General features: G+C 40.5%; 2 protein-coding genes across 9 annotated transcripts in view; both read right to left on the bottom strand.

The window, feature by feature from the left end:
* The window catches only part of LOC116679881 (clathrin heavy chain 1), a 27662-nt gene extending 25255 nt beyond the window's left edge, over nucleotides 1-2407 (bottom strand). For 4 of the 7 annotated variants that reach the window (XM_032509379.1, XM_032509382.1, XM_032509381.1 and 1 more), the window contains exon 1: nucleotides 2027-2406. In XM_032509379.1, coding sequence (XP_032365270.1) covers nucleotides 2027-2068 — 42 coding nt within the window. In that variant the 5' untranslated portion in view covers nucleotides 2069-2406. Of the gene's footprint in view, nucleotides 1-2026 lie in introns of all 7 variants that reach the window. The other 3 variants (XM_032509384.1, XM_032509385.1, XM_032509386.1) reach the window with 1 other exon arrangement.
* A 535-nt stretch (nucleotides 2408-2942) lies between these two features.
* vaspb (vasodilator stimulated phosphoprotein b) overlaps nucleotides 2943-17089 on the bottom strand; it is a 27264-nt gene continuing 13117 nt past the window's right edge. The window contains exons 2-14 of one of the 2 annotated variants that reach the window (XM_032509398.1): nucleotides 14151-14322; nucleotides 11311-11491; nucleotides 10942-11008; nucleotides 9408-9520; nucleotides 7391-7725; nucleotides 6983-7113; nucleotides 6740-6791; nucleotides 6551-6578; nucleotides 6398-6437; nucleotides 6112-6168; nucleotides 4905-4977; nucleotides 4495-4552; nucleotides 2943-4402 (exon numbers count right to left, since the gene is read on the bottom strand). In XM_032509398.1, coding sequence (XP_032365289.1) covers nucleotides 4368-4402; nucleotides 4495-4552; nucleotides 4905-4977; nucleotides 6112-6168; nucleotides 6398-6437; nucleotides 6551-6578; nucleotides 6740-6791; nucleotides 6983-7113; nucleotides 7391-7725; nucleotides 9408-9520; nucleotides 10942-11008; nucleotides 11311-11491; nucleotides 14151-14322 — 1342 coding nt within the window. In that variant the 3' untranslated portion in view covers nucleotides 2943-4367. The remainder of the gene's footprint in view (nucleotides 4403-4494; nucleotides 4553-4904; nucleotides 4978-6111; nucleotides 6169-6397; nucleotides 6438-6550; nucleotides 6579-6739; nucleotides 6792-6982; nucleotides 7114-7390; nucleotides 7726-9407; nucleotides 9521-10941; nucleotides 11009-11310; nucleotides 11492-14150; nucleotides 14323-17089) is intronic. The other variant, XM_032509399.1, reaches the window with a different exon arrangement.

The raw sequence follows: 17089 nt of genomic DNA, 5'->3' as shown, positions 1-17089 counted from the left end.
TTAGTCTTTCTTTAAGACACAGCCCCAATCCCAACCAATTATCTACATCAAATACACCGTCAAGCATGGTGGTGGCAACATCATGCTTTGCGGGTGCTTTTCAGCCAAGGGGACGGGACAACTCCATCGTATTGAGGGGAGGATGGATGGGGCCATGTATCGTGGAATTCTTGACCAACATCTCCTTCCCTCAGTGAGAGAGCTGAAGATGGGTCGAGGATGGGTGTTTCAGCACGACAACGACCCTAAGCACACCGCCAAAGCAACAAAAGAGTGGCTGAAAAAGAAGCACATCAAGGTTCTGGAGTGGCTAGCCAGTTCCAGACCTGAATCCAATTGAAAATCTTTGGAGGGAGCTTAAAATTCGAGTTGCCAGGCGAAACCTCGGAACTGAATGATTTGGAGGCTGTCTGCGGGAGGAGTGGGCCAACATCCCTGCCGAAATGTGCAAAACCTTGTCACCAACTATAAAAACCGTTGACATCTGTGCTGGCCAATAACGGCTTTTCTACAAAATATAACATGCTGTTTGTCCAGGGGGTAAAATACTTTTTTCTCATCAGATGGTTATCAATTTTAATAATTCATATGATTTGATTTTCGGATTTCTTTGGGATTCGTGCTTTCACTGTTAGAATGTACATATGATTAAAATTATAGATCGTTGCATTCTTTGTAGTGGCGCAAAACTGCAAAATCAGCAAGGGGTCAAATACTTATTTCCCCCACTGTACGTAGGTACGTGTAAATACGTACCCTACACCGTACCCTAAGGACTGATTAGTCCGGTTTGCCGTGGCTTTGTAGCGTCGCATTTCCCTCTACTCATTTCCGGGTTTTCCTTCTCCGTAAACAACATGAAATCAAGGTGAAGGTTAACTTTTCCTTCTAGAGCTTTCCGATTCAGAACAGAAATCACAAGAGAGACACTGCTTCTCTGCCGCCGGAATTGGTACTTCCCCGGAAGCTAACCCCGTCATACTCACTTGCTCTACGTAGAGCCTACGTACAACCCTAAATAAGCCTTTACTGTATGACATAGTCTCCAGTGAGTCTGTTGCTAACCCTAGTTTTACAGCTACTAGCTAGGTTTTGTACATCACTTGCAGGGCTGGGTACCAAACTTTAATCATTTTAAGCACCACAAAATTGCCTCCATAATATGCAGTATTGAAAAATGCTTTGTCATTCAATACCAAAATCCAATACCTAATGAATATGTCTCAGTGAGCCAATAAGTATGTGGCATGCTTGTGACAAGATCTAATTATGCTTGTGATTGTCTGCCTAATATTACACAGCATGTAGGAAAAACATTATATTATGAACAGAGATGGTGCTCATGTGTTACTGTATTTTTGACTAGCGTAGGTCACATAGGCGTAAAGGAGCTGGAAAAAATGTGCCTTATCAAATTGGTATCGAAAAAAAGTATCGTTCATGATCCGGTATCGTATTTGCAGTATCGGGATCGAAAACTTTTGGAATTATACCCATCCCTAATTACTTGACACATCATTATCAAAGGGTCCGTATAATAATAACATTATAGGTGCATTAATGCAGCCATCCTAGCGATATACTTTGATGTTGGTCAGGTCGAGGACTGAACACATAACGTTAGCTAGCTACGATTAACTTAAGATGACGTGCCTCCAACATCCCTCACGACACTATAACGATTAGCTAGCTAATGTAATAGCTATTTTCTCATCTAAATGTAGCCATGCATAGGTCAATAACAAAAAGCTGGTCACTGAAGGTCAGGGGAAGTGATGAATGTTAACTAGTTTCTCCCCCCGGTCGTCATTGACAGCTTACATTGGCTAGAGTTGAGTCGACTAGCTAGGCAACAGCATCAGTCCAATGAATGAGAGTTGATAGCCCTAAAAGCTAGCTGTTAGCTTAGCTAGCTGCTGACTTAACGGGGGAGGGGAGGTCATTCATTTGCTGCGGGTATTGACGTTTAAATTAGCTTGTTACGCGGGTAAATCCACAAATAATGAGAAAGTTGGTGTTCATATACCTGTAGGTGCTCCTGGAAGCGGATAGGCAGGATTTGCGCCATGGTGGTTTCCTTGAGCCCCTCCAGAGTTCTGAAATCCTAGCCGTACAGCTGGCTAGCTAGGCAGTAGCACCGCGCTAGCTACGACCTCCTCACTGTGCGTATAGGTCGGAGCCAGTCAGTGAAAACAAGAAAAACACGATAAAAAATATTATACGGTGTTGTTAATCGTGTTCCCTAAATCTGGTATCAGTAAAAATGTCAAAATTGTCCCCCTTCTGTGTTTGCTTCCTGCACTGCATCGATGGATAGCAGTGGCTACGGCTGATCTTCTGTCCAAAATCCGCAATGGCGGCGGAAACGGCTCAGAGCCTTGTCAATCCGGAAGCATCCAGGGAGCTCTGGAAGGACACTGGCTATGGCCCTGTGTTAAGGATGGGTATCATCGTTATCTTTATTTTTAATTTTTTTTAATTAAGCAAAATACAATGTCTGTGTGTTTATACTCTTAACAGTTTCACAGATTGGAGTTAATTTCTCCATAAACCCACTCATTAATAGCCATGGAAGGCCATTTCCGCCGAAGTGATGAAAAAAAGATCCTGTAAGTCATGAGTACGAGGACCTTACTTAAAATAATGAATCTATAATCATTATGGGATATTTGTTTTTCAATTTAAGCAATATACAATGTTGGTGTTTCAACTCAGTTTCACAGATTTTTTTCTCTCCATAAAACCAATTTATAAATAACCCATACACTCAACTCCATATACAAATAGTACACTACACTTTTTTAAATCCATAAGAGCATATTGAGTGTGTACTTCAGCATAAGGGTGTTTGTGCAATTAAGGCCATAGTTCATAAAATTCAGTTAGTCTGAATTTAAAGACGTCTTACAACAGGATGCAAAAGATGACTCAAGACAAAGTAATGCATTTCAAGAAGCAGCTGTATTCGACTATAAAGGCATTTCTAATCCAGTGTCTCTAAGCTGTTTTCTTAATATTTCAGTGTAAAAAGCCTAGACTCTATTAGAAAAAAAGAAACAGTAAACCCAAAATAACATAAGAAAACAATCATTGAAAAAAAAGAAAATTCCCCATTCACCCGTCATTTCAATTAAAATAGAAACACCATTTCATTTTTGCTAACATTTTCCCTCAAAACAAATATATATATTTTCCTTATATATATATATATATAGATATTTATATATTTATTCTCAAGGCAGTTGGTCATGGCCAAATTACTTGACCTCATCATGGCCATTTTGAAAGTTAGAAAACATAGCTAGAATGGAAGAAAATAACTAGCAGGAGCACAGTGTTGTACCACTGCACTGGCTGACAAATATCTCATTTTGAGTGAGAGGGAATAGTCTGTGAAGGCAGCGTGGCACACAGACACACTTCCTCTGGAACAAGTGCAATGCAAAGAGAATACATTTCTCACACATCATAGAACTACAACACACTCCTCTTTCACAGCACTCAGGTTGTCCATCAGATTCCCTTTACTTGTCTTCTCTTCTTCTAACTTCTCTATCTTGCAGCGGTGATGGCTTGTGTTGTGCTGTTTAAGTTCTTAGCCATTGCTGGGAGCTGAAAGTCCACTTGACGGAGAGCCACTGCAGTAGTCAGGTAGTCGGGGACCCTGATCCATCCTCGATTATTGTTGTTTTTCCACCTCCAACTACCATTAGAGACAATAACCTACTACCATACGTCTAAATCAAATTATCTGTAGCAGTGTTTGAGGTTGAACAATTGTTTGACCACTGAGAAAGTGGGGAAAAAAAGCATCCCAGCATCTTGCTATTACAGTAAAAATGTGATGAATACATTGTCCCTGAATACTGAAGAATGTTCTATCAGTAAATGGTGCATCTGAAAGCAGAAGGGAGAACACAAGTAGCAGGATTTCTGCAGAAAAGAGGGTTATGATGAGTGTACATGATGATGAATTGGAAGAGACACTGTGGCTGTAGCTATGTGCTCTGAATTGGTTTAGCTGAAAATGAACACAGAGGACACAAGGGGACGGGATGAATTAACAGGGGAGAGATGGGATAGATGGAATCACAGCCGCAATATTAGTGAGTGATCATCAAAAGTCCTGGATGGCGACGTAAGGAGCTTCCCTGGGTTACCATTTACATTAAGTGAATATGCATGATTTACACATAAGCAAGTATGCTCACATGTGTTTGTGTAAGAGAGAGAGAGAGAGAGAAAAGAGAAAATGTGAAGGAGAAATCCCTGGGCTACATGGAAGGGTGCAGTGGAGGAGAGGTCCCAATGATCCTCAACCACCTCCATCTATCACATTCCTCCGTTACACCTGACACTCAGCTGAACTATGTGCTTCTCTTTTGCAGCTCCTGAATAAAGGCTGTGGAAAGGGAAGAGGAAAAACAAGCATTAAGTACCTGAAATAATGCCTATTCAAAATTACAGCAAAATTACAGTATAAAGTAATCTAACCTCCAATAATTTCCTCCTTGACTTTTTGTAGTTCTTTCCGCACCTCTTCCAGGATCTCCTGCAGAATAACAATTGCCAGACAGTAGTTAAACACTTGTACCACCAGTAACCAGGTTAGTCAGAGAAACCAAGTTATAAAAGTAACGCGTTTATATGCACTTTAGAAACCTGGTTACTGAAAATCCAGGTCTATATACAGTAAATCTGTAATCTGATTTCTCACCTACCCCCCAACCTTATTTTAGAAGCATGTCATTCTTATTTTAACTGTATTGGGATATAAGACATTGCTTTTTTTTATGAGTGACTGGGCAGTTAGAGGTTTATGAAATCAGTTCACTGGAGAAAGCAGACTGTAAACACATGTAATCTCACACATTCAGTTCAGTTTGGGCTGATGAGAAATTCACCTGTTTCATTTTCTCTAAATCTGAGTCATCCATTCCACCTGCATCATTGCTGTTGTTGCCTACAATCTTGGGCCTGTGGAAGACAAGAAATGGACAAATACAGACAAAAATATTTATGTTTGTGTTTCAGCTCCAAAAAAAAGGTCCATGACACTGTGTCGGCCAGCCAACTGTCAATCGAGCACATAACCAGTAGTAGTACCAGAGGGATGAAGCAATACAGTGATTAGAAAGTTAGAGAAATGTCCACACACCCAAAGATGCAATGAGGGTTAACATATCTAATGGCGCTTACCCACTGCTAGTACCAGCTCTGCTCAGCTCAACCGCAGTGCCCCGTCCTCCGTTTTCCATTGTAGATATAGTACCGCCTCGTGCGTGGGGCGAGCATGGCTAGTCGTCATAGCGATGTCGCACAAAACTGCCATAACCGAACGCAACACACACACACACACACAGAGCGTCCAAGGTGTGTTGATTTTGATTCTCGGCATGTGGCTGTTGCCACAGCCAGAAGACAAGTTTTGTTTCAAAAGAAGCTGAATAAATAAAAACCCACTGCTGGCTAAACTATAAAAAAAAATGGCGGGTTGGTTCAGGACACTCCCGTCTGCTGCTAGCAATGATAACACGGTGATTAGTTTGATTATGACCAATCAGTAGTTTCAGCTTTTCACATCACCTTTTAGTATCGCCTCAGCTCGGCTTGAACCTCAACGGAGGTGATACTAAAAAAAAATACCCGTTGGCTGGTATCAGGGATTCTTATTCATAATAGGAAACCAAAAACAGACGAGTAGAGTCGAGGCGAGTTAAGCAGGTACCATGTAATAGAAAAACACCATAAGATCATATCCTTTCTCAACCTATATCAACCTTGAGGAGGCCAAAAATCCAGAAATAAATGCCACCAGTATAAAGCAGATGTTAAGTTAACCTAAAGAAGACAGCATCAACCCCAGCCCTCAGAAGTGACATGTAAAAATAAGGTGTAATCACACTTCCATCTCATTATTCAGTTTTCAGAGGTAACACACTTGGCTTGTACACCTACAAGTCCCTTAGGTGCATGCCATTCTCTGATCCATTAGATGGTGCTATCAATATACTACCCCAATACGCAAGTTACGCTGGTGCTGCGCGAACCTGAAAAGAAAAGAAAAGCGAGGGGAACTAAGGTTGTGAGTGAACAGGGCAGCATGTATACCTGGGACCTTGGGACAATGAGGGGGTGGAGTCCATGCTCTTGGTGATGGAGTTATTCCTGTTAGTGAGACACACACACACACCCTCCTCTTAGAATGGAAATGGAAGACATTCACAAACAAAATCACTCTTGTCCACAAACCAAGAGGCACACATGTACACTCCACCCCACTCACACTGATGGAGAACTACTCTTTGGGTGAGTTCAAACATGAGACACCAAACCCCTGGGGAGGGGGGGAATTTACTGACTATGGCAGCATGGAAATAACTGAATCCTGGATTACCTGGTCATAGACGATTTCTCCCAAGGTCTTCTCAGGGTGTCTAGGTAGGAAAATATATATTTAAAACATGAGTTGATATTCACTTGGTATATTACGTCAAATTAATCTCAGAATGTAGTTGGCAAGCGACAGATTAAAGTGTTCAGTTCTCACCGCTTTGACCTTGAGGCTCTGAATCATCCTGTATAGAAAAGACCCAAACCTTGTGTTAAGCGTGAATCATCATCAACCCGCTTCTATTTTAGAACTATCCCTCACCTACAGTGTCAAGCAAAATAAAATAAACACATTTGTTTCATATTCTTTGCAGCATAAAATAAATGTGACAAAAAGCAGACTTACATTATCTGGTGGTTTAACAGGTGGCTTATCTCCTGTGTCTGCAGCTTTCCTCCTGATGCAAAGAGGAATCACTAAGTTTTACCATGCACACCTTAACAGACTAGGGATTTTCAAAGAGTTACACAATATATAGAGCACTTTAAATAATATGTCCAAGGAGAAAGGGCATACATGAAAATAAAAATGACTTTGTATAAAACCATTGTATATTTTATCCGACTTCTAACTTGTGATGTCACACACCTTCGCGCCAAGATGGCACTCATTTCACCCATCAAACCACCTCCTCCGCCACCTCCTCCTGCTCCTCCTCCTCCACTGTTGCGGCTGGAGTCAGCTCTGCCTATTGGAGGTGCAGGGGCTCCGTCCTCCTGCTGAGGGCAGCAAATAGCAAAAAGATACAGAAGAGCTCAGCAGACATCGTGTAGGGCTGATGACTCAATAACCACTGATGGATGCAGGTACCAAAGCAATGCAAGCCGGAACAACTAAGTTTGGATCAATACAGCAGCAGAATGCCATTTGCATTATTAGAGAGGCACATAATGGATTCAACTATAGTCGAGGTTACCTTGCCTTCAATAACGGTTACAAAGTAACAGGACTGTCAAATGTCTACTAGTAAACAAAAGTGTTTTGTTATGTACTAACCTTGGATACTCTGCGCAGTTTAGCTCCTGCTATGGCAGCTGCCAAGCCACCTCCCCCACCTCCTCCTCCTCCTCCTCCTGCTGCTCCTCCACCACCACCACCACCACCATTGCTACTTCCTCCTCCTCCTCCTCCACCACCACCACCATTGCCACCTCCTCCCCCTCCCCCTCCTCCTCCTGGAGGGGGCAGTGGAGGGGCCGGCGGAGGTCCTGAGGAAGGTGGTGCCGGCGGGTGAGGTATGCCAACACCTGGAGGAGGGCCAGGGGGTGGAGGAGGGCCCGGTGGAGGAGGGGGGCCTCCAGGGGCCAACGGTGGAGCTGGAGGAATAGAAACTATAAAACAGAGAGGGACCATTAGTAATTATTCCCAAACTATTTAGCAATAACAATTTGCCAATGACACTGTGATACATGTGCACTGACATGTTAGTAAAAGGTCCCAGACAACTCTTGTGATAATCTTCGGAGAAAGGTTGGTTTCTACGACCTTGGCTTAAACAAAACAGTGACACTAAATTATAACGTAAGCTGGCCAATTGAGAGTTTTGGAGCCCAAAAGACAATTCAAGACCAAATTGTCATAATGCGACTGCTGCTACGACCCATATCTACACACCAATGTCAGGAAATTATGCACAATACACTGGGCAAAGCAACATTTTAAAAAGTTAAAATCAATTAAAGCTTTTTTAAGTTTACTTACTGGCACTATGAAACACTATGCTTTTGAATGGCTTAAAAATTGGTATTGTACAGTCTGACAAAGAATTGTGACCAAGATATTATTAGACTTGTCTCGCACAGTATGCAAAAGGCCTATAACATCACTGCTATCGCAGTCTGTGGGGGCTTTACAAAATGGTGAACACTGTATTAAAATTTAAAAAAGGACCCAGAGATGTCATCAGATATTAAGGAACATGCTAAGTTATAATGCTTTCTTCTCGGAAAACAATGCTAAAGCCATTATGGCCCACGTCTGTTTTTGTCCGTGGTGTTGTCCACTGCCCATTTTGACACCCTGGCTGGGTTGCCAGATATGAAACACAAAAGTGTGCTGCAGCCATGTAAGCAGCAAGCACTCAAACTGGATCAACAGAGATAGATTCTTCCAGACCAAAAAACAAAAAACAAAACTAAGCATCTTTCTAAACAGTTGCATGACCTGAGACTTGTTAAACCCAGGTAAATATTGGAGATGCATTTGAAAGACAGCTTAGAGCCCAAAATAACTTTAGGACGGATGCTGAGATGGTTATATTCCTCCTGAATAGGTAGGGAAATTGAGTTTTACAATTAACATTCGGATACTCACATTAAATTATTATAGACTACTTAAGATAGTTACTTGCAAAAAAAAAACAAAAAAAAACGAGCCAGCTGTGTTGGACAGTAAGAAGATTCCCACTTTGTTAAAAACTGGCATGCAACCCTAATATGTAATGTACAGTTTATGGACAAGATGCTTTTAATAAATTATTCTGTAGATGCTAGGGGTGCAAGATTCAGAAAATGTTGACAATTCAATATTGATTTAGGCTCAAGATTCGATTCAAAATCAATTTGATTCAAAAGCGATTCTCAATAAAAAAAAACAAAAAAAAAAACAACACTTCACATATAGCGCTCTCTCTCATTCTCTCTCTCTCTCTCTCTCTCTGCAAAGTGTGTATTTTTAAGAGCTTTTTTCGGGATAGCTTGGCAACCATCAACCTATGATCGTCAGCAAAGCCAGCATCTAGCTAACATTGGCATTGTGTGACGTTGGGTTCAACGTTCTCAACTTGGCAACCCGCCGCTTTGGTTCTGGTAAAGAGGGGTCGAGGGGAGACGACTCTCCAGTAGTTTGAATTTGGACTGCAGTAGCCATTTTAGAACACTAGCTGTCAGTATTATCCATTCTTCTCATTAAGATAAAAAGACAAAGAAAAATACTACGTAACATATAAGGAACAAAGCCTGGACTGTTTTGTAGTCAAGTGCAGTTATGTTGACCAGCCCAGATGTTTCCTGACCTGCAGCAGTTTGTCTTTCTCTCTCCTGTCTCTCTCTTTCTTGCCGCTCCAGCTCCTGTCTCTCTCTCTCCTGTCGCTCCCGTTCCAGCTGTTCCAGTTTCTGCTGCTCCAACCTATGTGCAAACAAAAAAAACACATGTTAGTGACAAATACATGTAAACATGCTCAAAATAAAATCGGTGATTGAACAGGACACATAAATGAAACAGAAAGTTATCATTTAATTTGGGGGTTAAGATTAGACAAGCTAAACATTAAATAAATCAGATTAGGAGAGTAAATGAGGCATGATGGGCAGTGCCAGCTTTCAGCCATTCTCAGTTTATGTGTAAATTATTTGATTAATTATGCAACACACATGGTTTTCAAACAACTATGTCTAATAATATATTTGGTACGGAGAGCTATAAATCAGGATTTGTATTCAATATACCAGCTTTGGTAAAAGAATGAGAAGTGAATTTCATAGTTTCTCATTAGCCAACCACTGAGAAGTCCACAGCTGGACACAGTGGCCTAATTCAAGCTGCCACAGTTAAATACTGCCCCCTCTCCCTCATCACTCAAAAATGCACAGGTCCACAAGCACAGTCATGCACACTAAGTGAGAGATGCTGTACAGCACAGCTGATCCACTTTGGCAAAGTGCCCAGGAAAGGGGGAAGGGAGATGACGTCCATATACGTTTTTTAGATTATTGCTATTTTTCACTACCATTTGATTTCAGTTTAATACTGTGAATCTATGTTCATCAGACCTAAAAGCATTAATGCAAATTGTATCCACCAACACCTGCATCCTTGCTGGATTTCAAAGGTTTTAAATTATCTCTAAGCTACAGTATGCCATCAGCCACTGGGACAGCTAGAAACTTGACAGACAGTCCCTCTAGCCAATAACAAAGCCCCCCCTACTGTGCAACATATTTCTTTTAAGTCTAAATGAGATAAGAAGGTTAATACCTAGGCGTGCATGGTGTCACCACAAGTCTAGCGGGAGTTGATTTGAGAGGTGTGCACCTTGCTGTCTTTTTAACCTTTAACCTACAGGGGCTAACGGAGGGTTTAGCACTGTCAGGCTAATGCCATCAAATCCTTTACATGTGCGTGTGTGCAAACCCATGCCAATAAGACTACTGCAAAGCCAAGGCAGCTCGACTTGCTATTGATTGTTATTCAACTAAACCCAGAGGATATTTTGCTTTCGTCAGAAACAAACTTCACATGGCCCCACAGAACAGCCAACTTGTCTACACAGTAAAACAATTTGCTTCCAAAGCAAATCTATGTTTTAAAGAAATACTGGCAGGGCAACTGTTGTGCTGAATCCTGCCTGCAGACCCAGAAGAAACCTGGCAATGGTGTCAGGGTTATCGGCTGGATACATTTCCTTAAACTTTCCTTTATTATTATTATTATTATTATTATTATTATTATTAGCTGAATTACAAGCAGAGGACATCCAACAGAATTCCCAATAGAATTTGGTTTATTAAAATTAGCACAGTGAAATAAATGGGCAGTATAAAAGGTACCGTCGTTGTTGTTCAAGCTCTTCTGGAGTAGGTCCATTTGACACTGGGCGGGGGAGGGTTGCATAGCCTGCCAAAATACAACACAGAAAACATTCTTAATATAAATGAAAAAGATTATAGAACATCGGATAAGACATTGTTGTGAATGGTTTTGAACGCTCTTGAACAATTTATTATTTGTATTTTATGTCACTCTTTGAATTGTATCCAACTGTTTGCTTTTCTGTACTTTTACTGGTGTACGCACCTTTTCTACCCATGCAGTTGAGTGTGCAAAGACTGGGCGGTGTACCCTTTAAGGCATTTTATGGTCTTTAATTGCACTAGGTTTGCTACACTGTACCAGAGGTATAGTGAGAACTCATTTACCTGCGTCTGCCATGGAGGTGATCACCTCCAGAGCGTGAGCCATGCCACTGGCAAATAGAGTAGCATCTTCCTTGCTGCCAAAGTTGAGCCCCCACACCTGCCGGGCATCCCGCCACTGGTGGAAATTGGGTGTGGCCTGGTTATACTTGAGACCTCTAACAATTGGACAGTTTATAACCACCTGTGGAAGGAAGAGGACAGACACTCAATACAGGGGTCCTTTTGGTAGCAAATGGTGAGCTAAATTATTACTTTTGAGGCTTTCTGTCCATATTCAAACAAATAGTGTCAAAAAATAAAAGGTTAGTTTCTGGGAGCTATAAAACTGTTTAAATAAACCCTTCTTATGCTTAAAATTATAATGTACACTTTATGTTTGTGGTATTATACTGGTTTATATTCCACCCAGCAGGTGGCGTGAAGCCTATGTACCAGGAGGGGGAAAAAAATTCTTCTGGGTTTGAGCGTTGCCTGAAAGTGCTGACGCACCATTTCACTATTTGTTTAACAGCCTTTGGATTCCACAGAGCAGAGAGGAGGAGAGGAGACCCTGTCAGGGTGAATATCATAACGAGCAACATGCACTGAAAACAGAGTGTAGCAAGTTCAGCTGCTACTGTAGACCAGTGGCATTCCTACACTCTCCACCATCCTGTCAAAAGGTAAGAAAGACAGGAGGGACAGACTGAGGCTATGACCAGGAACACATTCAAAATGAGGATGAAAGGGGGAGCTTTTATATCTTTTTTTATGTGAAAGAAAGCAAAATGTTCAAATGGCCTAAATGCCTGTAGAAAAACCATAATACAACGGTTCAACTTTTAATGCCACTTAATTATAAATCAGACTGAGACACATAAAAAACTGACTTACAGCCACTGTAGGAAATACAGCCACTGTATATTCTCTCTCATTAGCTCCTTTGTGCTCTCATCCAGCACCATCCTAAACCAGGTTGCATGTCTCCATCAGACACAAATATAGAGTCCTTATTGGGTATCAGGCTTCTTCCTAAGTTGTCACAGGAAATGGTTGAACAAGCTCACTATCTCAGGAAACACCATCTACTTTAAGACCAGTCTCTGGGAAACACTTTGGAGTCCTAAATGTTTAAAGAAAGAGAGAGACACGGAGGAAGCAGGAAGAGCATAGCAGGGGCGTAGTCAAAAGTAGACCCACCCAAACACAATTTACCCAGCTTATTAACTTGAAATCTGCCAACCTTTATCTGGTGAGTCATTAACTGGTGATAAACATAGGAAAACCTCTTTGTTCTTCTTTTTCAAAATGTAAGTTGATTGTCAGGTTTGAAGGGGAATTCTCTGGCTAGGCTGGGCAATATAACTACTATGATCTTGATATTTTCAAGTTCTAGACAATATAGGATATATGTCTTGATAGCTTATTCATTACAGGCTAACCCTCCCTAATAAATGCCATCAGTTGTACTTAGACCGGTACCATATTATAATTAAAACACAAGCTTAGAAAACCTGTGAGTACAAGGCAGAGATGTATGCAACAAGGTTTTGGCTTAACGGCTGCAAAGCACTGCAAAATTACAAATGAACACTTGAACTCATCACAGCAAGTTGTACACAATAAAAAAAATGAAGTTCATCTGCATTCTATTATTTTCCAGCTTCATCTCAAGCAATTGCAGGATCATTCTTATGTTTTATGTTTTCTCATTCCCAAAGCACAAAAACACAGACAGTAACTACTGCTACTGACACGACAAAATAAACAAGAGTGTCCTGTCAAGTTTTATTCAGCAATAAATCCAGGGCACCTCAGCTTCTCACAGTCTCCTTACATTTAAAGGTCCAATATGCAATTTATTTACTGTATAAATTCCCAAAAATAACCCCAATATTAAGGAAACATGCTACGTTAAAACACTATCTTTTCTGACAACAATGCTAATGGCAGTATTTTCTTCTTTTGAAATGTACGTTCCGTGACAGAATTTATGTTTGTGTTTTGGCCTGCGTGTTATCAACTGGCCAGTTTGAGAACCAGGCCGGGTTGCCAGATATAACGGTAAAATGTAAACCCAGCGGCTGTAACGTTAGTACAGCCATGAAAGCAGCAAAGAAACGAACGGAACCAACGGAAATAGATTCTACCCAACATGAAAAAAAACCTGCATGTTTCTAACCGTTGCGTGACCAGAGACGTATTAAATATTGCAGATATATTGGAAAAATGAGGACAGCTTAGAGCCCAAATGATGCCGACTTGGCTAATCTCCTCCTGAACAGGTAAGCATTAGCTTTAGGCTAATTTAGCACGTCTACAAGGGATGGGCATTTTATGTAATTTCAACATTTGTGTACTCTTATTGAATCACAAAGCTAAAGTACCCAAGTTGGTACCTGGAAAAACAATACAGACAGCCAGTAAAGTGATCCCGACTGGTCCTGGCAAACGCTGCCATGCTAACCCTGCTAACTCTTAGCTAGCGCGTTAGTAACGTTACCAGAGCGTACTTTTACTAAGTGTGTTGATGGTACACAGTATTTAGTAAAAAAAATTGACAAAGTGAAGGCACTTAAAAAAAGGAATAAAGCCACAGAGCAATTGACAATGAGGCCTTCTTAGGTATTGCTGATTAAATCTTCATTAGTATACAGAGTAAATGTTTTCTATATAGTCACTTAGCTATAGTGTGTGGCCTCAGAAAAATGGTGATAATGTGAATGAATGGGAAAACACCCTTAGGTGCTTACAGGAGACTTCAGGCACCCATGAGCCACATTAGACACAGATGAAACACACACACACGCACGCAAACACACGCACACGCACACACACGCACACAAAGCTAGCAGATATACCTGCTGGTCTGTCTGCATCTTGCGTCCCACTATCCTAAAGGCATTGGTGGAAGGGTTGTGATAGATCTGGACTCTGCTGAAGGACTGGGGTCCAGCGCCCGCCGGCAGCCACTTCTTATTGCCATCGTCATAGATCATCACAGTGGCCCGAGCCTGGCAAATACTCGACTCACTGGAAGAGAAAGAGCAAGACAGAAAAAGAACATCAATTATAATTAAGAAAGAACATTCTTTGTGTTTATTTCAAAATGTTACAGGCAACCATATAAGACAAAAACAGTATGAGGCAAATCTCATTATATGTTGGTATTAAGGCACTGAGAGGTGACATCTCCTACATGTAGCCATGAAGAAGAGGAAGACGCTTTTAAGCAAAGTGTGCACATCAGAGCAGGAAGTACTGGCAATTGCAAAAAATATATAGCCACAAAGATGAATCCACAGGGGTTTGTTGTAATGATTGCACACTGAGCTGACAAAATCAAGGATCTTTGTGGTCTAACACAAAACATTTGGTTTATTCTTTCTTGTGACCTGAAGAGGCCTATAGTGATTAATAAATCTTTAAGGCCATCTTTAAAAAGACAAAGACTCATAGTTCTTATCTATTTTGTCCTGCGAGAGTGACAAGTTTTGAAGTTGAACTTTAGAGTATTTATTTATTCATGCATAGAAAAAACTGAAAACTCTCCGATGTAAGTATCAGTGTTTACAGCAGAAGCAGGTTTGCAACACCCGTCCCTAGAAGGGCTTTATGAAATTTAGAAATTAGAACAATGAGTGAAGAAATTAACCACAATGTGGCCACTCTCTTAAAAGTGGTGAAGTTTGCAGCAAATTTCAAGTGGTCAGGTTGCAATTACTAGGACTTTGTTCCTTTCATAGAAAAATATATGTTATGCAGAGTGGGACTTGCAACTTGAAGCTGCTCTGGTGTATCTGCAAAAGCTCTGTAATCTTGTGATGTATTTGTAATAAGAATGAAGAGCAAGTCTATTTAAACACAAGCTTTGCAAAAAGGTTGTATATACTTAAAATGCGATGGAATAATAATTAATTTGTTTTATGTCGAACATGTTTGTTAACACTCTATGGATTTAATTACAGACTGGTTGACCTGGGACCAGGCAGCCAGACCAAAGGACAACAGGTTGAAGGTTAAAAAAGGTTAACCTTAAACGTTTTACAAATGTTTTTAGCATGACTATTAAAGGTTTTAGCAACACTAGAGAACGTTTTGGCTTCTAAAAATGGATAATGATCCTAAACACACCTCAAAATCCACGGTGGATTACATCAAGAGGTGTAAACTGAAGGTTTTGCCATTGCCTTCACAATCTCCTGACCTCAACATAATTGAAAATCTATGGATAGACCTTAAAAGAGCAGTGTGTGACAGACAGCCCAGAAATCTCAAAGAACTTGGAAGGAAGAATGGGAAAAAATACCTCAAACAAGAATTGAAAGACTCTCGGCTGGCTACAAGAAGTGTTTACAAGCTGTGATACTTGCCAAAGGGGGCAGTGCAAGGTATTAACTCTGCAGGGTGCACAAACTTCTGCAGACGCCATTTTTTTGTTTTTTGTGACATATAATGCAAATGTCTAATCTGTCGTTTGATGCCTTTTGGAGATTTTTACATCTTTTCTTGGCTTCTTTATGCACATTAATACAATTTTTCACCTGGGGTGCCCAAACTTTCGAACACCACTGTATATGTGTATAAAAAAAATTGTTTCAGTGGTTCATCAACTCATAACAGGGTGAACAGCACTTCTGCATTCACTTTGCGGCTCTCTTGCTTCATTACTCTAATTACACAATCAATTTAATTTTAACGTCACTTACACTGCAATTTGTTTCTTGTATCATGGCAACCGCACTTTAAAATACCTTTATTTGACGCATTTTGCTTACTCAGTCTACCATATTATCATTGTCTCTTGTTTGCCTGTATTTCTTGTGTCTTTACTTGTTTGTGTGTTTTTGTTTTTTGCTGTTATTGAAAAAATGCTGCTGCTGTGACAACAAAATTTCCCCGTCGTGGGATGAATAAAGTATAATCTAATCTAATCTAACCACATTATTCAAGTTTTCCAGATCAGGTAGCGGATCTGTAGTTCAAATAAGACATAATGGGACAATTCCGCTTTCTTCCTGAAGGGGGACAGAAGAGGGAAAAGTTACTTAGTGTTTCTTTCACCGACAATCTAAAATTAAATTATCCCCAAATACTTCCTCTCCGTTACTTGTTCCATGAGCTCACCTTTCGAACATTCAAGGATTCTGTTGCAAGTAGCTTCTTAATTGTAAAACAGATAAACCTGGAAAGTCACCGATACAAACTAGTTCTGGTGAATCCAACACATTATACACACTTACAGTATGTATGTACAAGCATAAAAGAGCTGAAATGATTTTGCTATCAATTTATAAAACATCAGATTACAGGATTTTTAATATAATGCAACGACAAAAATCTTTAATTTGAACTAAAGACCAAGATTTGACCACTTTGAAATGCTATTAAATGATGGTATGTAGTGTGGGGTGCCGCTGGAAAGGAAGAAAGAAAACACAAGGAGAAGAGGTAAGGAGAAACTGGACACACAGGATGTACAAACACACTAAACATATGATTCAAGAGATGGGAGCCGGTTCATCAAGGCTAGCCAGGCTTCAACTCAAGATCTCACACTGTCACAATACAGTGCTTCTGAAAGTGTGGTAGGATATAAAGATACACCTGATGGATCATAGTGTAATTTGTTTCCATCTTAAGTGTTGCCAGAGTTCCTGAAATTTATACCATGTCTGGAAAGTTGTCACACACTTAACACAGAGAACACCATACCCTGGATTTTTTAAATATTCGGATCTCCTGTACTCTTATCCTACCTCTTGTATACATGCAAATTTGACATATATACACAATGTAA

Source organism: Etheostoma spectabile, chromosome 3 (assembly GCF_008692095.1).
Source record: "Etheostoma spectabile isolate EspeVRDwgs_2016 chromosome 3, UIUC_Espe_1.0, whole genome shotgun sequence".
In the NCBI taxonomy this organism is placed as follows: Eukaryota; Metazoa; Chordata; class Actinopteri; order Perciformes; family Percidae; genus Etheostoma; species Etheostoma spectabile.
This window is presented reverse-complemented; position numbering and strand designations above follow the sequence as displayed.